Here is a 24,776-nt window from a genome sequence, read left to right on the forward strand (position 1 = left end):
GCTACGCCGGCGTAACGTCATCACCATGGTAACCAGGCCGACTCACGTGGTGTGCAGCCTTCACTCCCTCTCCCCAAATAATGTCTGGGTGGGGGTGAAGGGAATACCCCAGCCACAATTACAGATCTTTCAATACCTTAATCATGCAATCAACTTCTTTGAAGTTGCAATGCAAATTATACTGGAATTTTACAAAAATTGCAGGGGGGAGGGGGGGGAGGGGGGAAACACTGACAGATACTAATGTCACAAACAATTATGCAGAAGCCCAGGCTAGTCATACAGGAACATGGTGGTTTAAAGTCATTTCTCCCCCCGCCAAAAGAAATACAAATAAAACAGCACCCAAAGCATCTGACAGAATTTAAGTTCTAATAATAGAATATGTCACTGAACTTGCAGCAGAATCCCCACTGCTGGGTCAGCAAACCAGGGTTCAAGCCACACCTATTGCAGATGCAATATCTCAAAACACATTGATCAGAAAATATGAAGGATTAGTCTCCATCATGGCAGATTCCTCAAGGTGGAAGTGCAATAAAAATGCACTGTACTACCACAGCCTCATCATACTGAGCACTCCACCTTTTGAAACAAAAAAAAAGGAAAATGCTTTAATAGCTCTGAAGATGAATGCCACTCACTGAAACACGGAAGACCAGTGTGTCAGGGACTTTTGGCAAATTTACTTTGAATGATAGAACAGGAGTGTTATTGGAAGATTATACACTTAATGGTAAGATCCTGAGGAGTGTTGCTGAACGAAGAGATCTTGGAGTGCAGGTTCATAGCTCCATGAAAGTGGAGTCACAGGTAGATAGGATAGTGAAGGCAGCGTTTGGTATGCTTTCATTTATTGTATGGAGGTCATGTTACAACTGTACAGGACATTGGCTAGGCCACTGTTGGAATATTGCGTGCAATTCTGGTCTCCTTCCTATCGGAAAGATGTTGTGAAACTTGAAAGGGTTCAGAAAAGATTTACAAGGATGGTGCCAGTGATGGACAATTTGAGCTATAGGGAGGCTAAACAGACTAGGGCTATTTTCCCTGGAGCATTAGAGGCAGAGGGGTGACCTTATAGACATTTACGACATTGAGGGGTATGGAAAGGGTAAATAGGCAAAGTCTTTTCCCTGGGAGTGGAGAGTCCAGAACTAGAGTAAGAGGGGAAAGATAAAAAAAAAGAGACCTACAGGGCAACTTTTTCCACACAGAGGGTGGTATGGGTATGGAATGAGCTGCCAGAGAAAGTGGTGGAGGCTGGTACAATTGCAACATTTAAAAGGCATTTGGATAGGAAAGGTTTGAAGGGATATGGGCCAGGTGCTGGCAGGTGGGTTGGGATATCTGGTCAGCGTGGACAGGTTGGATCACAGGGTCTGTTTTCATGCTGTACATCTCTATGACGATGACAAACTAGAGGAGTGTGTTAGAAAAATACTTACCAAATTCATCCAGTGACTCCATTTGGAGGCTTCAAAGCTGTTGGAGCCCATCTTTGAATAGTGGGAAGAGGGGTAGGACCTAGATTGCCCCCTCACTCTGTCTTCACTGCCAGTGCTCAAACTCAGTTCCAGCTTACAAACTATTGGGGTTCAGCTGTCACCTTTGAAAGGCTTGCAGTAGAGTTTGAAAACTCTGTACAAGTCTTTAAATTTGAAATAACCATTGTCTGGGACAGGCAGGAGTACAAGTATTGTGTCAATGTGCAACATTTCAAAACATGTTAACTTTGGAGTTGCATAAACAAACTTCAGTAATGTTATAACTTGCTTTTGTTAATCCACTATTTTCTCTCTACCCATTTGTAGGGCAAGATCTGTTTTACTAGAGGGCTTGAACTGGGACTGAAAACCACAGCCCATGGAACAGTTCTTTGAAAGCCAACATTTCATATTATGTGCTTCGAAAATGGTTTTTGCACAAATAGCAGTGGTTCATTGCTATCTAAAAATCTTGTAATGTGTAAAAATGATTAGAATTGTACATTTTGGAATTGACAGTTTTCATAACCAAAAATGTAGGTCTGGTAAATAACTAGGGATATGAAAAGCAAGCTCTTAATCTTTATTTGTAAAATTTAAAATTAGAGGACAACAGAAAGTGGAATCAGAATTCAATAGCTCTTATGTAAAATTATTTTCAATATTATTCAAGACAGAAATTGGACTAGGGGTTAATGAAGGGATGGCATGACAAATTCATTTGGACTGTGCTGCAAAATTCTCCGAATGAGTTAAAAGGTCAGCTGAGAAGGCAGTATGTGAAAATTGGTTAAATCACAGGAAGGCAAAAAAGTGAGGACTGCAGATGCTGGAGATCGGAGTAGAGAGCGTGGTGCTGGAAAAGCATAGCAGGTCAGGCAGCAGAGGAGCAGGAGAATTGAAGTTTTGGGTAAAAGCCCTTCCTGATGGAGGGCTTTTGGCCGAAGTGTTGATTCTTCAAAATCACAGGATGTGCCAACCAAAGAAAGTGAACAGGAAAACCGCATTGAAAGAATAGCCATCTAGCCAGTGCACTTCAAAGAGTTCAATTGAACTTAGTATTACTCAAGAACACAGTAGTTTTAAAGTATTATAGGAGGAACTAGATCTTTAGCCCCAGCTACACAAAGTTTTAATAACAGGAATTAATTTGTTTTCTGTACATGCCAACTGTGATGAATAGAAATGCACCCAGGTCCCCCTGAACAGAAGCTTGAGGTTTTAACCATGTTTCCTCCCACAGTCCAAAGATGTGCCAGTCAGGTGAATTGGCCATGCTAAATTGTCCATAGTGTTAGGTAAGGGGTAAATGTGGGGGTATGGGTGGGTTGCGCTTCGGCAGGGCAGTGTGGACTTGTTGGGCCAAAGGGCCTGTTTCCACACTAAGTAATCTAATCTAATCTAATTCTTGATCCCCAAATCCAAAATGATAACTTTTTATAATTAGCATCTGCCAAATTCTTACCCATTGATGTTTGTGCAGTTGGAGATTTATTCAAATTTACTTTTCCACCTATTATAATATCAGCAATCTTGGTTAGGATTATCCTGACCCTTTATTCATTTATAGATTAAAATTAGCTGAAGTCCAAACATTGATTCTTGCATTATTGCATTGCTGTAGCCCAGCAACTCTAATGGCTTATCCAACTCCTGCTTTGTTCACCAGCAAATTCATGTTTACATCACCCCCAAACCCCATACTAAAAGTCCAAGAAATTCAAAGGACAAGAAAAATGTCATTTCACTTCCATTGGTATTTATTGTAGAAATGTGATCAAACGTATTTCTGTATTGCACGCAGAACAAGTTTTCCAAACAGTCATCGATTAAATCACCAATTTACAACATTTAAATAACGGATTAAAATGACAACTTTAGACTCTGTCTGTACAGAAATTTTAAGTCTCCTTTTGAATGTTGTTGGAAATAAAGAAACCTTTTCCCTTCCTTTCCTTGAAACCCCTATAAAGAATGCAAAATACAAAGGCAAAGTTGACCCTGGATTTGGAAAGAGCTGATAAACATCCATTATATATAACCAGTGCAGTCCTGCTCAACCCAATTGTTCTGAATGGAAAAAGGCAGCTATATAATTACAGTTGAAGCCTGTTAAATGGGGAACTCCCAAATGGAAGTGAAATTGGTCAATTTAAATCAGATCATCCCTAATGTTAATTCCCATCACCAGATTTTAATTACACTTGGGAAGAGTGGTTATCAAAAACCAAACAAATAAAAACTTATGAAGTAGTAGACCCTGGAAATTAACTGGCATCAACTGTAGAATCTCAAACATGCTCAAGTACACTGTTCAGTGTATCATGTTTACCTAGACAAATAGACAAAACAAGCTAATCTAACAGCATTGGAACCCAAATTTGGAAATTATTGGCAGCAAGCAAATAGATAAGGGCTTCTACCAAATTTTAACCTGAGGGGTTGACCCACTTAAATGTTTAAAAATGTTAACGCCTCAGTTTAAAAAAAAAGCATAAAAATGCTCAGATGATTCCCAGGATCACCATTAAGTGTTCAGTCAGGGTGACATGCTCAAGATGCAAAACACATCAATCCAAGTTCCACTCGGGTTTGAACTCTCCCTCCTCACCATTAATGAAACTGACCTCCAGCTACCAAAGTTTTGATAAGAAAGGTTTAGAAATTTCAGAAGTCCCCTCCTCAGTGGGTATCCTCATTTTCACCTTCTGCCCCAACCCTGAAAAACCTGACTCATTTTTCTAAATTTGTTCGTAAACAAAAACATTCCAATAAGGGGTCCCAATTGCTTTGTGTAATTCTTTTCTGCACATTGCCCTGCTGCCATTCATTCTCAACATTTATTACAATCTTTATAACTCATCCTTTTGAATGGTCTCAGTTTCATCTTCCTCCTCTTCCTCATCTTCCTCTTTTTCTTCCTTCTCTTCATCCTCATCCTCTTCCTCATCACCTTCAGCATCATCTTCCTTATCCTTTTCTTCCTCCTCCTCCCTCTTTTTTCTCTCCTCTTCATCCTGTTGTTCCTTCATTTTCTTTTCTGGCTCCTGAACAAAGACAATTTAATATATAAAAAAAAAGACACAGGAGAACAGATTTAACAAATACAAAAAGGCCATTAGAACTTCAAAGCACAAAATCAACCTCAAAGCATTCCATTTAAATGAGTGTTCTATGAGAATTTTGATTCTCAAAAAACCTGGATTAAAAAAAGCAGCAGTGCAGCTAACAGGAAAGTAAAATTCCTGTTCAATGAGTTCCGATTCAATGAGAGCCAAAGTGCCTAACAGGATTCCTGAAGAAGGGCTTATGCCCGAAACGTCTATTCTCCTGCTCCTTGGAGGCTGCCTGACCTGCTGATCTTTTCCAGCAACACATTTTTCAGCTCTGATCTCCAGCACCTGCAGTCCTCACACAACATTACTTTGGAGCAGGAGAAAGTATCTGCCATAGGATTACATTGAATGGGAGATTTCACTTTTCAAAAGGCAAATCAAACCACAAATGGAAAATTCTGCCACAAATTGTGCAGGGGAGTTAAAGCTTCTTTAAATGCTACCTTGGAGATTGCTGTAAGAGCCTTTCAATGCACAAAGATTTTCCCAAAATTCCCAGCTCCAGAATTCCTAAATTGTAGGTCATGGCCAGAGATGAGATTTTGGGTTGCAAATTCTATCGCCAGTAATGACTGCTGTTGAATTGAGACTGATTTCAGACAGCTAAAGGCTCTTAAAATTGTGCTTTTTACAGCCACGCCGCCCCCAAAATTGGTGGGGGCAGCCTAATGGATTGGGCCACAAGCCTCATTTGTCACTGCAACACACAGTAGATTTTTTTCCCTTTGTGATATAAGCCTTACCTTTTCACTAATTCCAAACAATTTCTATTGCTCCCCTCAGCACAACCAATGAAGTCTCCACGTAGGCCCCCTCCATTTCACCCAAGTCTTGGGCATAATCTTTCACCCCAGATCACACACGAGACAGTAAAATGGATCACACTAAGATGATGCTTGGGAAGCACCCATGGCTTCACCTGCACAGTATTTATTATAAAAGTGTTTTTTATTTTTTTTTTAAAAACTGTCAATTTCACTGTTCATTCATTTTTGACAGTATTTACTAAGAAGCAGGATGTAACAAACTCAAGTAAACTCCATATAATCATTACACCTTCAGAGAGATTTTCATTCTAGTTCCCATTGGGTGAGAACAGGTCTCAAAAATAAGTGGTCAAAATATCAAGAGAAGAATGCATATTTCAAAATGAAGCTGATTTTGTAAACAATTCTGCTCCCATGCAGTTTTCTATAGCCAGCTTTTTGAAACAGTGGATTTAACTGCCTGCAGGGAATGTATTACACCTTTACCTTAGTTGCTCCCCAGGTTTCTGTTCCAAACTTTTCAGCAAACTTTTCATCATCTGTGATCAGGAAGTTATCAAATATTGTTCCAGATTTAACCTGACAAAAAAAAAAAAGCAAACAAGTGATAGGACTTGGAAAATATCAACTCACACCCAACTATGCACAAGTTAGAAGGCAGTGGGGCAAGACAGAATACCAGCAAAGCATATGGTGCATAATAAATATTTACTTCGTGCAGATGGAGGTGGACATTTCAATTCTGAAATGTAATTTTACCCTAAAATGCTCCTTTCCACAAAGGGAAAAAAAACTTAAAGGAAAGGAAAGGAAAACATTTAAAATGTTGGCTCAGCTCTCCTTCTGCAAGTTAAAAACAGCTTTGCCTTATTGAAAAGCAGATTTTAGTGACTTCAAAAAACAGCTAAATCTTTAAGCAGAAAGATTATAGCTCATTGTTTAAACTGATGAGGAATAACATTTTTATTTAGATTAGATTAGATTAGATTACTTACAGTGTGGAAACAGGCCCTTCGGCCCAACAAGTCCACACCGCCCCGCCGAAGCGTAACCCACCCATACCCCTACATCTACCCCTTACCTAACACTACGGGCAATTTAGCATGGCCAATTCACCTGGCCTGCACATCTTTGGAGTGTGGGAGGAAACCGGAGCACCCGGAGGAAACCCACGCAGACACGGGGAGAACGTGCAAACTCCACACAGTCAGTCGCCTGAGGCGGGAATTGAACCCGGATCTCTGGCGCTGTGAGGCACAAGGAAATGCCATGATTTTTGGGTGTGATTTTTCCTTTTTAAAAGAATTGTAATCTCAGATTCATGGCCAAGACTCCATAATGATAATGCAGAAACTAACTATTAAAGTACATGAACAGAGTCAAACAGTTATTCATTGTGGCCTGACCAATAACATCCTGAATGCAAGTCACAATCCTCAGTTTTAATGAGTTAATTATGAGCTTATGAAGCACTGCAGGACAAGTTTAAAATTAACATTTGCATTAAATTCATCATGTCCCCAGATGGAAATAGCTTTTAAAAACTTGCCAATAAAGGAATAGAAATGTCCATACCTGTGGCTCATGAACTTGAGAACGAGATATAAAGACCCAAAGTTTTGCCAGCCACAAAGGCATAGTATGAACACTATTACAGACATCCAATTAAATGGCTGGAGCACAAGAATAAGTGATTTCTTCAAGAAATATTAATACTAAGCTTAAAAAGTTCAGGCATTTTGCTAAGGGAAACAAAATGTAAACCAACCTGCCAGAGGTCCAGACCAATCACACCAATATCTTTGTAAAGGTAAAGGTTGTTATCTGGAGTGTACTCAGGATTATCAATTTCAGGATGAATCCATTTGCCCTTGTAATCTGGATTATCAATTTGACGTGGTTTCCATTCACCCTAGGTCGCAAATACATTAGAATTATTAATAATTTCAACATCATGGCCTGACTGAACCCAATTTGGTTAATTGCATTTTCAACTTAAAGCCAGAGAAGGTACAGTATGCAAGTTACAGAAATAAAAAGCACAATTTTAGTCAAACAGCAAATAATGAATCAGATGTGACCTTCTCTAAAGTGTACAAGACCTACAAGAGATCAAGTTTGAATCATTACTTGCTGCTTGTCTAAAAATTACACCTTGAGTGGAGGAACAGCAGAATGGAGTTGAAAGTATTGAGATATTAATGCGGTTGTGTCAGTTTTAAAAATCAGAGACAATCTAGCAAATACACCTCAAGTGAAATCACAGAAGTATGCCAGTTCAAAAGTTAAGAATCAAGATCATTCTAGAATTTTGAATAAGATACACCACAGCACTGATGACTGGTGGCAAGCAATTGTAACAGACTGGATAAACAGAATTGTGGGTATGACATTGTAAGTGTTGCTCTGGCAGTACAACAAAACAAGAACAAGTCATGTGACAAGATAGAGAAGTACAATACCCAGAAAACTCAAATTCTCAATGGGTAGAGTTTTAATGCTTCAGTTAAGCTCAAAACTGGTAGTTGTAAAGCATTCAACAATAAAAAAAGGAAAAAAAAATTGGCGGACAAGTGCCTGATTTACTTCTGCCAGTTTTTGCAAAGGGGCTAGTGAAATTAACTTCTTGTTCTAGTGAACAGAGGTCTCACCACACAGTGGGCAAAGAGCCGGAAGCTCCAAATTGGAGTCTAAGTCCAAACAGCTAAAGAAACAGCCACACTAAGAATCAGACAAATTTTATGGTAGGAAAGATTTCCTGTCATGTGCACACAGAACATCTTGCTTTCAAAACAACGTTCAGATTCAACCTTCTGGTTGTCAATTTTCACAAATAAAATATTGCAACCAGCAATAGATTCCCAAGTATCACCAAGGGTAACAATACAGTCAGGAGTCAGGCATCTTAACAATTCAAAATTTTTGATTTGATTATCCATTACCTTATATTCACTGTTCTGAATCATAGGTGGCTCCCATTCACCATCCATCTCATCGTCCCAGTCTTCAGGTTTCTTGGCATCAGGGTCAGGAATATGCTCAGGTTTATCCCAGTCCTGGAAAAAAAGAAGAAAAGAAAAAATAATTCAGAAATGCAGTTGGGCAAGGACAGAGCACAAAAAGTTAAACTTTTTCAGCATTACAATTTCTGAAAAGCTTTATTTACATCAGGTTTCTTGTCCTCTGGATCATCGATCTTTGCACGTTCATCCCAGTCTTCTGGTTTCTTTGCTTCTGGATCTTTAATTTTCTTGGGTGGAAGGAAGTCCCAGTCTTCTTCCAAGCTACCAGATTCAACCTTCTGGTTGTCAATTTTCACCTCATAAGTATTGTCTGGCCGGACAATGAGGGTGTAGAGATGTGAAAATTCATCATCCTATAGTTAAACATTAGGACAGAGATTAAAAAATGGGTTACAATCCATTTTAACCAAAGCTGGTCAAGTGGTTAAAACTGTGGATTGCCAAAAAGGAGTTAAGATACATTTTAAATGCAAATCAAAATACTATGGAGGGGGATTAGACAAACTGAGTTCAGACCACACCAGATCTGCCATAATTTTGGTCAATGGCAAAGCAGAAGCCCTAATAGTCAAACCTGCTCCTGTGTCCCATTGCTCATGACTGGAGTTTGGCAAAGACAATGTTGAATTACTATGCTGCATCACTATAGCAGCAGGCAGGCTGCACATGTGGTCAAGCATGCTGGGTAGGTCATAACATTCAGACTGGAGTGTAAACTAAACATTAAATATCATAATTAACCCTTTATTCAACTTACTGTTGTGACCTCTTCCTACACAATTTATTTTTCTATCCATTACAGCAACTGGTCCTAACAAATTATTCTGGTTGCAAGGAACCCCACAAGGATAGTCTATTTCGATTACTAAAAGTCAATTGAAAATAGTCTCCAAACAGTTCTGCACACAATCTATCGACTCAAAGACAGATGTATATGAGCAACAAAATAGTCAATATTCAAGGTGAAAAACTATGGACTGGTGTAGGAGTGGACTTTACATACCATTTCTTATCAGACCATTAATGTGATACAAATCTGGATACTATAATGCAAGTGGGAAAAGTAATCTCAGCTCTTTCTTCAATTCTGACAAAAGGACCACCACACAATATTAGCTGAAGTTTGTCATCTGCTCAGATACATTTGTACATTTAGCCTCTTTTTGTCACAGTTTAATCAAAACTGGTGTCACTCGCAGACAAAGTGGCAAAGCTGTTACTCACTTTGCAACGAATATCCTTAGAAATCAAGTGATTCTTCCCTTTGTAATTGAAAATCACATGGACTTTCTTTGTTCCTGGACCACAAATGTCAGGACCTGAAATTATGAGAAAAGCAACACCATTATTTTGACTCACGATTGAACACTTCAATATCCTACAACATTTGGCAAACAGAATTACACAACCACTTCCTTAACACCAGAATTGTGGCACATCAAATAAAATTGAAAATACGTTAGCGAGTTAAACTATTCAGTCACATTTAAGGTAAAATCAGAACCGTTTTGATCCAGTACATGCCCAGACAACTAGAAACATGATGCACACTGTCCTCATAGGAGTAGGGTAGGCCAGTCAGTCCATGGAGTCTGCTTCACCATTCAACAGGATCATGGGTTGATCATTCACAAGAAGCCCATTGCCTTCACTATCTCCAGATCCCTTAACGTTATGGGCTTTTGTAAATGTTACCTCAATCTTAAATACAGAGAAACCTCAATTATCCAAAGGACTCGGGAAGGGAATACTTTGTTTGGTTAATTGAATTCCAGATAACAATTTAGCCAAGCATCAAGACCTTGCGATCTTGCTGCATAAACGAGGTTTCTTTCTACCTTTTGAGTACGTAGAATTGAGAATCTTTGGAACAGAATTTTTTATTTTAAAAAACCCTTACTGAATTCTGTCCAAAGTGCCTTTTTTTTGGAATGGGTATATTCCCTAGTTCTGAACTCAACTGGGGTTTGGGGTGGTGGGGGGGGGGGGGGGGGGGGGGGGGGGGGGGGTGGGTGAGCTTACTTGCTGCTATCCCTGGAGGTATTTCACAATTTCCAACAAGACTACCTTCTATTCTTTGACATTCTGGAAAATAAAAGATCACTTTGCCCAATTCTTCCCCCCCACCCCCAAGACAGTCCTGCTAGGAACAAATCCCCTGAACTTCTGTTGCATTTCCTCGATGGTAATAACATCCTTAAATGTAAGGAGACCAAGTACAATCCAACCATGCTTCTTTACAATCAAAGCAAGAGTGAACTACACCTACACTCAAACCCTGAAATAAGGCTAATGATACTATTAGCCTTCCCAATTGCTTACTGGAAGCACCTTCTAGCCTTCAGAATCTTATTGATAAGGAAATTCAGATCTCCTTCCATTTAAAAAAGTTACTCCACACATCTGTCCCTCTTTCCAAAGAAAGTAACCTCATTTATCCCCACATTGAACAAGGGTGTAACATGGCATACAGTAATCAAGTCGTTTAAATTCTCTTTATGCCACTGTCTCTTTCTCACAGAGTAATCACGAACTTCAAAACATTGGTAGAACCTGCTGGCACCCTGGAGCATGTGCAGTTGCACCAAATTTGGAATTAAAGAATTAAAAACCTAAATGAAGTGTAGAAATGTACATTACATAGAAAAAAGGTAAATAAGAGCTTTTTGTAGGCCACATGTGCATGCAAAGGTGTTGAAAAAAGTTCAAAGTCTTTTCATTTTACTATTGATGTCAGCTTTGGCAAACATTACACTTGATCCCCAGTGATCAGCTGGGAGGCCCCCACTTGAGCCACAGATAACCAATCTGTGCTTGCTGTTTTCTGCCCATCAGCCAAATACTTAATCCATGTGCTTTAATTTTGCTAACCAATCTCCAGTGAGGAACACTTGAAAATATTGAGGGAAGAGGGAAACTGTAGTAGTGAGAAAAATATAATACCACCCAAAAAATATTACCAAACATAATATTGTAGTTTGAGTCTCCATGCATATCAGTTTGATCTAGGGTTGAGGGAAAGATCTTCACATATCCACCACCACAGTCAATGGTCTGCTCATGCTTCACCGTGAACTGAACAACAAAAGTCTTCCCCTCATTACTAAAGGGTTCAAACTTTGCAGACATGGCATAGAATCTGGCATCCTCACTTGTCTGGAGTCCTGGAATTGAGGAAAAACAGTTAATGAGTGCTGAGAGGTTAAGTAAATTCAGCTCTGAAACAAAATTTAAAAAACCAAACAAACAAACAGAATAGGAAATAAAGGCATGTTGCAGTATTCCAATACATACAAGATGGTTTAAGATGTTCACCCTAGTTGGATTAATAATTTGCGATAATACTGAAACCCCGGTAACATTCTGGGGAACTTGTGCTCAAACCCTGCCATGACACAGTGAAATGCGAAATCCAGATTTCTAAAAACAAAAATCTGGAATTGAGAATATAATGATGACAATGAAACCAATGCTAATGGTTAGAAAAACCCTGGTCTGGTTTAGGCTCATGGTAATATGGAATAAGTGGTGGCTTAGCCAGTAATACCCACATCCCATCAAAACAGTTACAGAAGAGTGGGTGCCACTGGCTATATCAGCAATTATTGCCTATTTCCAATGACTCATCTGAGTCAAGCATACCACTGTGGGAGTAGAGTCACATATAGGCCAGACTGGGTAAAAGCAGTAGATTTCCTTCCCTAAAAACAGGATTAGTGATTTACTTGTCTTTATAAAAGGCAATTAAGCTGTCAACATTAGATTTGCTTCTTTTCCATATATTTGTGGAAATTAAATGTAACCATCTATTATAGTGGAATTTAAATTTACGTGGAGCTGGAGCACTACCATTTATTAAATGCCCCTGATTGTTTTCGCAGATTTTCACTACACAATTACAATATACATATAACATCTTTACTATGAGAGCATAGCATTCATAACCATAGGTTCATGGCCAATTCTCCAAGTTTCAATGCACAAAACATTTTTTAGAGCAACGACTTAAAATCTCACGCTGCATTCAAAATTCGCTAGAAGTTTACTCCAGGTAGTCTGAACCAGCTATTGATTTGCCATGTATCACAGCACTAACATCAGAAGACCAAGCCAAGCAAAAGCTACCCAGTACTCACCCAGCAAAAACTCCATGAAGTACCAATTCTCAGCCTCTTGGCAAGAGGCATCCTTTCTGAATGCCTGAGATGACCTCACCCTACACGAATTCTACTTCTGACCCAACTAGCCAGATAGTGAGTACCTTTAGTACAAAGATTTCAGCTCAGATTATCTTGCTTCAGAGTTGATAATTGATCTATGGATGCAGAATCTTTCAGAGGGAAAAGAGTGATCAACAAAAAAAAAAGGCAAGACAGAAGCTCAATAGAAACTATGGCAGATTTTACTTTCAGCCTGTCGACATGGCAATCCATTGGAAGCCATTTAGACTGGAGATTTATCCCAGCATTCACAGCAAGACAATACATTAGGAACACCACTCTAGAGCACACTGCAAGGCAATAATTAAAGATATTGAAGACAAAGACTACTACAGCTCATCTTAATCTTTTCAACCTCAGGCCCGCTGTGCCATTTAATGTGATTATGACTTTTTGTTCAAAATTCTAAATTCCTATCTACTCAATCTTAGGTCCCATTACAAGAATCAACTAGTCCCACCATAAAAATTAAGGACAAGCTCCACTGCCATCCACCAGAGTTACAAAGTCAACATACAAATCCCATTCATTTCTGTTCCAAAAAACAACAAAACAAAAAAAAAAAAGACCCTTAAAATTGTACCCTTTAATTCTACACTCACAAAAAGGAACATCTTTTCCACATCCACCTTGTGGAGACAGTTGAGAATCTGGAATGCTTTAAATCAAGTCACCTCTTATTCTGCTGAACTCGTGACAATAAATCCAGTCTGCCCAACTTTTCCTCAAAAGACAACCTACTTATTCAAGTAAATATTCTCTGAACCACGTCCAATGCACTCAACATCCTTCTTTAAAATAAAAAAAAAGACAAACACATGCAGTATTTGAGATGTGGTCTCACCAATAACCTGTATAACTAGAAGCTCAACATCTTCAATGATCAATTCCCCAAAAACTGACTATTCCATTAGCCTTCTGATTACTTGTTGTACCTGTATACAAACTTTGCAACTTGTTAATTTGAGTTCTGCAGTCACTACTTTTGGTCATACCTTTTTCCTGCCAAAGTGAAGAACTTTTAATTTTTTTTTGTCCCCTACCCTCACATTCTCCTCTATTTCCAAAACAAGTTGGCAACCTCTATCCTCTTCACAAATACTTTCCTCTTCACACTGGTCTCATCCACAAATATAGTTAGCATGCTTTCACAGCACAGACCCCAGAGGGATTCCATTTGTCATGTTATGCAAATCAGGAAAAGGCCTAAAGTGTACTCTGTGAATCTTTTATCCATGCTAGTATATCATGCCTATGCCATGCCCTCCTATTTTGCAAAATAATCATTTAATTAACAGTTGGTCATCAAAACAGCTTCTAGAAATCCAGATACAGTACATCAACGAGCCTCCCCTTTATCCACACATTACTCCTTTAAAAAAGTCCAAGAAATTGGTTTAAGAGGATTCCCATTTCATAAAACCACACTAACTCTCCCAGATTACTTACAGTTTTCTTAACTGCCCATCTATAACCTCTTTAAAATGACCAATTTAAACTCAATACAATTGAAAGTTCTTATCAAAGTCAGTGTGACTACAAACCCTTTGTCAGTTGTCAAAATGGATCTGGATCACTTAACTCAATAGAAAAGCCTACCCTTACCTGGTTTGTCTACATGCAACTGCACAATGAAGGGCTTTTGCCTGAAATGTCAACTCTCCTGCTCCTCAGATGCTGCCTGACTTGCTGTGCTTTTCTAGTACCACACCTGACTACATGCAACTGCAGATCCACTAAGTGCAACTGCCCTCATATGGCACAGCGAGCCACTCCGTTCAAGGACAATTAGAGAGACAATAAATGCAGCCCACACAGCAGTAAAGGAAAACATGCTGCCTTGAAGTATGTTCCACTTTAATATCGATAGGCAGAATTCCCCTTCCCCAAATTTAGTTATTTTCTTATCTCACCTTCCCAAGGAGAGGAGGAGAAAGTGAGGACTGCAGATGCTGGAGATCAGAGTTGAGAGTGTGTTGCTGGGAAAGCACAGGTGAGGCAGCTTCCAAGCAGGAGAATCAGCATTTCAGATACAAGCCCTTCATTGAGAAACACCTGTCCTTACCTGGTCTGTTTACATGCAACTGTCTGATGAAGGGCTTATGCCTGAAACATTGATTCTCCTGCTCCTCGGATGCTGCCTGACTTGCTGTGCTTTCCCAACAACATACCCCCCCACAAAGTAACTAAATCGTTTTTTTTTAAAACCTTCTCTGCATCATGCAAGGGTTCAATTCAATACCAATATTAGACAGAAGTCAGACCTATTAAGGGCAAGGGAGGGCTGGATCTATTTGCGATGTCTTAATACTCCTTGCATTCATAAACCTCCCCTTGACTTAAAAATCAGCATGTGAAAGGCTGATGGGCCATTTTGGTCAGTGACAGACAAGAGGTCACATAGGCTAAAGTCTGCCTGATGCCAGAAACAATTTGGCTTGCCTTAGGGAAAGACTGGTTGGAGCAACACTATACAAGGGCCTCTGTTTTAACTACAACTGGAAGTAAAAGTCAGGAAACAGCACATCGGTCTAAACCCTGATAGTGAGCAAAGAAATTTCCATACCTTTGTCTTTCTCAGGGTCACCATAAAATTTGCCAGAAGTCAGCTTGAACTTTCCATAGTCAGATTTGTGCTTTGATTCAATCCATCGCTGTGTCCAGGTATCTGTTGCACAAAAGCAAAAACACTAGTGTAAGATGTAAAATGCCTCAGATCATAAAATCATTTCAAGGAGTTTCAGAAGAACCTTTCATGCATAAGTTTTGAAAATGCAGACTGAATCCAGTATCCATTGCCACCATTTTGTCAGGCCTCTAGGTGGCAGCTCTGTAGGTTTTTCATTATATAGACAGCTCAGTTAAGTCACACCCACTGAAAGCTGAACAGGTGGAAAGAAGCACTTGACACCAATATCAATATAACTTGCTTTAACTTTACTTTCAATTTATTCCTGTAAAAGTAAAAAGTGTAAATATGGAGACTGGCTCAGCAATAAAACAGGAAGCAGCTTGTGTAGCCTGATTACTGAAATAAAGTGTGGATTACTTAGACTGCAAAATCCCAACTCAATTGAAACGTGAAAATAGTCAGCTAATTGTGGATTCAACTTTAAAATAGTCAAGAGATCCCAAGTTTTCATAATAAGCTTATCCAAAATACTTAACCCACATGGTCAAGAACAATCTAAGGCTTGATGCTGAATACAGGCGGATGAGAAAAGTGTTACGATGGGCTTTATGTTCTGAGCTCCAGAGACAAATGTGCGAAATCTCATGGCAATTAACCAGCAACTTATAGTGAAAAGGGCAGCATGGATCGCTCGCCAAAAATAAAAGGCAAATTCAGCTTTTTCCTTTGGTGATGGGGTGAGGAGGGAGGTTGCATTACTCTAAATTTTGAATGTTTTGAGAAACAGCAAAGTTACTAGCACCCATGGCATTGCACAACATACTCCGGGCAGGGGGTGGCAAGGTGGAAAGCACAAGGGAAGTGATTGGGATGGCCATGGTAAAACAAAATTATAGAGAGTCATAGAGATGAACAGCATGGAAAGACCCTTCGGTCTAACCAGTCCAGATATCCCAACCCAATCTAGCCCCACCCACCAGCACCTGGCCCATATCCCTCCAAACCCCTCCCATTCATATACCCATCCAAATGTTGCAATTGTACCAGCCTCTGGCGACTCTTTCCACACACGCATCACACTCTGCATGAAAAAGTTGCCCCCCAGGTCCTCCTTATATCTTTCCCCTCACCCCAAACCCATGCCCTCCAGTCCTGGACTCCCCAACCCCAGGGAAAAGACCCTGCCCATTCATCCCATCCATGCCCCTCATAACTCCGTAAACCTCTAAGGTCACCCCTCAGCCTCCGACACTCCAGGGAAAACAGTGAAAATGAGGACTGCAGATGCTGAAGATTAGAGTCGAAGAGTGTGGTGCTAGAAAAGCACAGCCGGTCAGGCAGCATCCAATGAGCAAGAGAATCAACATTTCAGACATAAGCCCTTCATCAGGAATGAGGCTTGTGGGCCAAGGATGCTGAGAGATAAATGGGAGGTGTGGGGCTGGGGGGGGGGGGGGGGGGGGGGGAAGTAGCTGGGAGTGTGATAGGTAGATGAAAGGTGGGAGTGAAAGTGATAGGTCAGAGAGGATGGTGGAGCAGATGGTTGGGAAGGAAGGAAGATGGGTTTTATATTTTATACTAAGCAAGCTTTTTAAGAAAAATTGATTTCCAAAGTGATGTGAGAAATAAAACAAAATAGACAATCATTTTATTTAGAACATTTAACAGAGCAGAAAATATTTCTAGAGAAGTAGTGAAATTGGTACTTGATTTTCCAATGTCAGTGACCCAGTTGATCAGGTACAAGGCCCAAGTGAATGTTAGCCCACTCATATGAATATGGACCAATTAATTTATTTTAAAGCAAATTAATGCAGAAATGTAATATGCCAGTGTTAGCATATATTACAGGAGATACTAAGCATCAGGCAGTACAGGGGCTTAGTGGTTAACACTGCTGCCTCACAGCACCGGGAACTGAATAGGTTCTAGCCTTGCACGATTGTGTGAAGTTTCCACCTTCTGTGACTGCGTGGGTTTCCTCCCACAGTCCAAAGATGTGTGCATTAGGTGGAACGGCCATGCTAAAATGTGCCTGTTGCCCAGGATTAAGCAAGCTAGGTGGGTGAACAATGGGGAATGTTGGGTTACAGGGATGTGGGTCTGGTCAGTATGGTCTTTGGAGAGTTGGTGCAGACTGAATGACCTCTTTCACCACTGTAGGGATTCTATGATTAGGGAATGACAAAAACAAACAGTTATCCTTTCAGAACAATCACCCATAAATCAGACTGATGAAGCAGCTTGGCGCCAGTTGCTACACTGTACAACAGCTCCAAACACAGGTAGCTAATTTCCACAATTTGAAAGCCAACTACTAGTTTCAACATTCTCTTCAGATAGCTTCTATTCACTGTAACAAATCTTCCAGCAAGACATCGAATCAAAAGTGCAAAGATTTAAAGAAATAACAATGCTCTATGTATTATCCCTTATTTCTTATACTGATCCAACTCCTTTGCTTGGAGATTAAAGCAGATGGGATCCCTTGGAGTGCTGGTAATTCACCAGGACTAGCATGCACAGCAAGTGGGTACTTTAAACTGGCAACACTTCAAAGCTCCATGCAAGGTAGGGATCTGGTGTTGTGTAATCCACCACTGATGTAAACTTGGCCCATGTGTGTCAAACAGACAAACTTCTAAATGAGAAGAACAAGACAGAGGGATTCCAATCCTTTGAAAGAGGGACAACTTGAGGACTAGTACTACTATAAAGCAACTCAGCCAAGCTTGGTCCACAAGTATGCACTTCTGGATTATCGTCTACAGGTTAAACTGACAAGGAAACCACATATGACTCAATTAGCATCCACCATGCAATTGTTGTAAGCTGCAGCTTTCATTTTAAAGCTAATTTATAATGCTCTTTTAGATCGGATGCCAAAAGCAGAGTTTACCAGTCTTAATACTGTCCTGCATTCAATACCAGATTTCCTGCTCCAGTTTAAAACCGGGTCTACAAGTACTGGGGAAAATAGGTTTTGTTTAAGCCCTCGTGTGCACACAGGGCAGAAACACAACTTAAAAGAGAGATAAAATGGTCTCGAAACAGATGTTTTAGGTTTATTAAAAAAAAACAGGAAATGCTGGGAATGAGGCAGATCTCTATGGAGAGAATTAAATAGTTTCAGTCTTGAACTGGATGGAAGGTCATCTGTTTGAAACATTAGCTGTTTCCCTCCCAGAAGTTGCCCGACCTGCTGAGGCTTTTCTGGCATTTTGTGCTTTTGTTTCATATTTCCTGTAAATTACTTCAGCTTCTAAAAAAAGAAAAGCAGACCTGAGAGAGAGGGCTCAATTTTCTATTTTTTAAAAAAAAAGCTATGAACACTTGCACCTGTTGTAGGGATGCTCTTATGGCAAAAGTGAAAAGCATCTTTGCTCTAAAAAGAGAGATTCTCTGGGTTGAAGTCCCATTCCAGGAAACAATGGCCTTGGAGAAACAGGTTAATCAACCATTCAAATCCTTCCAACACATGACAAGGGGGAGAAGTTCCTGGTTAGCCACATGATGGTCCAAAATTGAAGCCTCTACCATTCCAGGCTGGAAGTACATGCAAAAACACAAGAACAGAGTACTTTAAAGAGGTTAAACCCAACTGGTCAGCTGCACAACAACCAGTGTTGTATGGCTACACACTATAGCCTGCCTGGAACCAGATAGGAAATCTGATTTAAAAAAACAAATTGCCACAGTAGAAACAAATAGCTTGTGAGAAATGGTTGTCTAGTCCATGAGATAGATGATCAAATCATTCATTGGTAGTAGTCTTGGCATTTGTTCTAGTCAGACACATGTGATTCAGCAACCTTTGCCCACACAGTAATTAATGTTACAACATTCAAGTAAGGATATTCCTGTCTGGAGGGGACACCAAGACAAGCAACAGTTGCTTATTCTTTCTGACAAAAGAGCTGGCTCCAGTACTAAGATAGCTTAAGACCATAAGACATAGGAGTGGAAGTAAGGCCATTCGGCCCATCGAGTCCACTACGCCATTCAATCATGGCTGCTGGGCACTTCAAATCCACTTACCCGCATTCTCCCCGTAGCCCTTAATTCCCCGAGACAACAAGAATCTATCAATCTCTGCCTTGAAGACATTTAGCGTCCTGGCCTCCACTGCACTCTGCGACAATGAATTCCACAGGCCCACCACTCTCTGGCTGAAGAAACGTCTCCGCATTTCTGTTCTGAATTTACCCCCTCTAATTCTAAGGCTGTGTCCACGGGTCCTAGTCTCCTCACCTAACGGAAACAATTTCCTAGCATCCACCCTTTCCAAGCCATGTATTATCTTGTACGTCTCTATTAAGTCTCCCCTTAATCTTCTAAACTGCAATGAATACAATCCCAAGATCCTCAGCCGTTCCTCATATGTTAGACCTACCATTCCAGGGATCATCTGTGAGAATCTCCACTGGACACGTTCCAGTGCCAGTATGTCCTTCCTGAGGTGTGGGGACCAAAACTGGACAGAGTACTCCAAATGGGGCCTAACCAGAGCTTTATAAAGTCTCAGTAGCACAATGGTGTTTTTATATTCCAACCCTCTTGAGATAAGTGACAACATCGCATTCGCTTTCTTAATCACAGACTCAACCTGCATGTTGACCTTTAGAGAATCCTCGACTAGCACTCCCAGATCCCTTTGTACTTGGGCTTTACGAATTTTCTCACCGTTTAGAAAGTAGTCTGTGCTTTTATTCTTTTTGCCAAAGTGCAAGACCTCGTATTTGTTCACGTTGAATTCCATCAGCCATTTCCTGGACCACTCTCCCAAACTGTCTAGATCCTTCTGCAGCCTCCCCACTTCCTCAGTACTACCTGCCTGTCCACCTATCTTCATATCATCGGCAAACTTCGCTAGAATGCCCCCAGTCCCTTCATCCAGATCATTAATATATAATGCGAACAGCTGTGGCCCCAACACTGAACCCTGCGGGACACCGCTCGTCACCGGCTGCCATTCTGAAAAAGAACCTTTTATCCCAACTCTCTGCCTTCTGTCAGACAGCCAATCCTCAATCCATCCCAGTAGCTCACCTCGAACACCATGGGCCCTCACCTTGCTCAGCAGCCTCCCATGTGGCACCTTATCAAAGGCCTTTTGGACGTCTATTTAGGCCACATCCACAGGGTCTAACCTGCTTGTCACCTCTTTAAAGAATACCAACAGGTTTGTCAGGCATGACCTCCCCTTAGTAAATCCATGTTGACTTGTTCTAATCAGACTCTGCTCTAAGAATTTAGAAACCTCATCCTTAATGATGGATTCTAGAATTTTACCAACAACCAAGGTTAGGCTAATTGGCCTATAATTTTCCAGCTTCACTATCAGGATATGGTACAGGCACTGTTCAAGATTGAAGAGTTGATTTCCTAATAATTCTGCAATCAAGAGTGTAAGAAAAAAATAACAGCTTACAGGAATTCAAAGAATTTCTTACCCGAGGTGGTTTTAAATCCATGTAAACAGCATTTCCTTATTACAGAATACAGATGTATTCAAACTGCCCTCAAAATAGAGAAGGTCATGAACTCCTTACATTCATGAAACTCAATTCATGAGTTTTTTCTGACAAGAACTTATGAATGGGAAATAACCGATTGACAATGACCATATGTTTTATACTGTAATCAAACAATTAGAATTTTTGGTTTGACATTCTATAAAGTCACTCCAGACCATAATTTGTGTTCTCTTCGCAAGTCCCCACTTTACTCACGGTACCATTACTACACTTGAGGGATCACACCCATGTCACTGTCAAAAAAGATTTCCTCACTTCTCTTCCTCCTTAATATGTTTCTAAATCACTTCTCTGCCAAAAATATACTCATTGCCCCCAAGGCAAAAGTGAGGACCGCAGATACTGGAAACCAGAGTTTAGATCAGTGGTGCTGGAAAAGCACAGCAGGTCAGGCAGCATCAGAGGAGCAGGAAAACCGACGTTTCGGGCAAAAACCTTTATCAGGAATTCCTGCTCCTCGGATGCTGTCGGACCTGCTGTGCTTTTCCAGCACCACTCGGATCTAAACTCATTACCCCTAACTTTACCATCTTCAGCTCGGAGGTGCCCTGGACTGGTTCATGATAATTAGGGTAATTTACAAGTATACAGGTTGTAAGCAGCGAATGGAGATATGGCCTGATTCTCCCACTGCCACTATGTCAATGCTGCATAGGTTTCTTTCAAAAGACAACAGGCAGCAACAGCACAAACTCCACAATATTCCAAAAACAGGATTTTAGTTTACACAAGTTGGCAGCAAAGCTCGCCAAAAACTAATTTTAAAAAAAAAAAATCATCCATGACAGGATCTTTCCTCCGTTTAACAAGGAAATCTATTGCCTACTTTGCTGTAGAAGTTCCACAGCCATTCTGCATTTCACAACTTTGGAATTAGCTTGTGCAACATTACATATTACGTGTCTTCAGGCTTTTTGACAGGGGAAAGTAGGTGGAGTTGCAAAGGGGTAACCTTTGCAAACAGAAACCACTTTGCAGGAAATATTGAATATAGCGATCACTATCCAGCATGTAGCCTGCTTTTCTGGTCTTCCCCAATACAATGATCAAATCGGCACCATCCTCAGTAGAGATTAGATCTGTCTCAACGTGGTACCTAAAGAAAACCTAGGACATCAAGAAAGTCAAAATAGCTTCTATTTTCCCTTAAACAAACTAGAATAGACAATCTATAAAGGGCAAGTAGACTTACTTTACCTTTCTCCATTGGTAACTGTTTAACATTCAGGGTCTAGAGAGTTTTGAAAGATCTGCCCCTATACTTACCTATTCACTTGATAGCTTGCAATTTAACAATCTTGCAAACAGCACATAGCCAAATAAACTGGATTAAGTAACTGTTACTAATATAAAATATAGATCAAAATAGAAGACAAAATGAAATGCTTTATGATCACATTCATAAGTCCTTTTGGCAAGTTTGCATACCACCTGGTTAAAAGGACATAAAAGCCAGCACATTTTATGGAGATGGACATCATTGATTCCAAACTAACATCCCTAAACAAAAAGGGAAAATGCCAAGTTTGTGCACAATGTTTTGAAAAGGAAGGGTTTAAATCCTTTCCAAGTTTTACATTGGATGGATAAATAAAGACATACTTAGAGTGAGCCAAGCGCCCCAAAATGTTGGTGTTTTAAAGAAGTTTAAATGAAAAACAGTGAAAATTTTAAAATTCAACAAAGTGGTAATTCTAATTTTTAAAATGTTGGGTCCTTTAAATCAAAGATCTAATAGCACCACACAAAACAAAAATGGGGGGGGGGGGGGGGGGTGAAGAAAGAGATAAATTCCATACGCCAACTGCACAAATTGAAAGAAGAAAAATAAACTTCAAGTCTCAAAAAACTTCCATTTTTGATATAAAAAGAAAACCGAAACAAAAAGTTCACTGATCTCCCCCATGTTCAGTTCACATACACACAAAAAAAACTGTTGTTACACCAGGAAATTATTTCTTTCCCCCAAAAAAATAGTTAGGGAGAAAAAAAAAATAAGGTCGACACTTCCCTAATATTTTGCTCCCCAACCCTCTTACCCCCAAATCTGGATTGATCCAGAAAGGCTGGATAAATAAATAAGGAGTTGCAGATTCAGTCTCATTCACACATACATCAATATCAGATTGGGAACACTTTTGGGAAAGGTTTACAGCCAAGGATGGCCTACTCCTTCTCCCACCTCAAACTCACCTCCATCAGTAAATTCCTCCTTAAAATAAACGGTGGGGTCTGCAGCTGCCAAGGCAACCAGCAGGCAGAGCAGCAACCTGGTCTTCATCTTCGAGAAGGGGATGTATTCGACTATATGGCCTCCCTAAAATTACTTATCGGGGGGGGGGGGGGGAAGGATGGACGGGCGCGGGCTTGTACTTGGGGGTTGCTGAAAAGGGGAAGAGTTTAACACGTGAACCGAGGAGCCTCTAACAGAGCTGAAGCCACCAGGAATGAACAAGCCCCCCCGCGGTCGCTTTTATACCTCGCGCGTCATACAAACCTCACAGTCGGCCAAAGCGCACCGCCCCCGTCCCGGCGGCGTCCCCCTTTGATTGGTCGCCTCGCCACTGCGGCGGATTGATCCGGCTCCTGATTGGTCCCGGCCGCCATCACTCAAGGACCTGACGGCCCGTCCCTCCTCCCCACCCCCCACCCCACACCGGGCCGCAACCCACCAGCAAGTTAGGTTGCGCAGCGTGCCCAGATGGCCAATGCCGATTGGTCGCCCCGAACGTCAAGGCGACCAGGGCTCTCGGCCAATGGGCGACGACCACATGTTCGGTCGGCGGAAGGAGTGGGGCGGGACCAGCCCGGCGCATGTGCCCGCTAACCATTGGTGGACATGTCTGTCAATCAAACATGAGTCATAAAGGACATGTTGCTCCGCCCCCACTCCTCCAACTCGAGAGATATGGCTAGAGTTTGCAAACCAGCTGCAAGGCAATGTAGGAACATAAGAGTAAAACAAAGAATTGTGGATGCTGGATATCTGAAACATACACAGAAATTGCTCGACAATTTCAGCAGATCTGGCATCTGTGGTGAGAAAGCAGAGTTAATGTTTTGGGTGCAGTGACACTTCTTCAAAACTCTGCTTTCTCTCCACAGGTGCAGCCAGCCTTGCTAAGTTTCAACAGCAATTTCTGTGTTTGTTTCTGGAACATTAAAACATAGGAGCATTATACCATAGGAAAACTTGGAACATTGAAATATAGGAAGATGGAAACATTGGAAGATTGGAACATAACACTATAGGAACAGCCAGGCACGTAGGAACATGGGCCAGCATGGTTGTACAGGGGCTAGCATTGCAGCCTCACTGCACCAGGAGGGACTGTGGTGTTTGCACCATGTCTGTGTGGGTTTCCATCAGGTGCTCTGTTTCCTCTCTCAGTCCAACAGTGTGCTAGTTAGGTGGGTTCCTGAAGAAAGGCTTATGCCCGAAACGTCAATTCTCCTGTTCCTTGGATGCTGCCTGACCTGCTGCGCTTTTCCAGCAACACATTTTCAGCTAGTTAGGTGGGTTGGCAACGCTAAATTGTCCATGGTGTCCAGGGATGTGCAGGCTTGGATGGATTAGCAAATAATGATTCCTTTCACAGGAAACAGCACACTGGGGACCAGTACAAGCTAAAGGGTGATATGCATTTGTGTTGTGCAATTCAGTTTTAATAGAGTATGCCATATTTTTATTGAATAGGGCCAAACAAGCTTGAGGGGCTATAGAATCTTGGCTAAAATACTCCACTTCATTGAAACACAGGATCTGACCATCACCATTAGTGATTTCGACTAGCATTTAAACGGTACACAAAAACAAAGAATAAATATCATAGAATCCTACAGTGCAGGAAAATAAAAATCAACCCATACCAAACCTCTGGAAAGCATCCTACCCAGACCAGCCACCTACATTATTCCCATAACCCCACATTTACACAGCTAATCCACCTAGCCTACGTATTCTTGAATGATGCAGATAATTTTTTTAGCACAG

The 24,776-nt window shown here is 40.8% G+C and overlaps 1 protein-coding gene across 1 annotated transcript; it reads right to left on the reverse strand.

The window, feature by feature from the left end:
• Positions 1-3,224: 3,224 nt before the first annotated feature.
• On the reverse strand, positions 3,225-23,237 carry LOC140468064 (calreticulin-like). Its single transcript, XM_072564249.1, has 9 exons — positions 22,976-23,237; positions 15,180-15,281; positions 11,354-11,557; positions 9,618-9,712; positions 8,537-8,746; positions 8,313-8,426; positions 7,139-7,282; positions 5,857-5,949; positions 3,225-4,534 (listed from the first exon to the last, which is right to left on the reverse strand). The coding sequence occupies exons 1-9, from the start codon at positions 23,061-23,063 to the stop codon at positions 4,340-4,342; spliced, it is 1,245 nt and encodes a 414-aa protein (XP_072420350.1). The 5' UTR covers positions 23,064-23,237; the 3' UTR covers positions 3,225-4,339.
• Between the last annotated feature and the right edge of the window lie 1,539 nt (positions 23,238-24,776).

Source organism: Chiloscyllium punctatum, chromosome 46 (genome assembly GCF_047496795.1).
Source record: "Chiloscyllium punctatum isolate Juve2018m chromosome 46, sChiPun1.3, whole genome shotgun sequence".
In the NCBI taxonomy this organism is placed as follows: domain Eukaryota; kingdom Metazoa; phylum Chordata; class Chondrichthyes; order Orectolobiformes; family Hemiscylliidae; genus Chiloscyllium; species Chiloscyllium punctatum.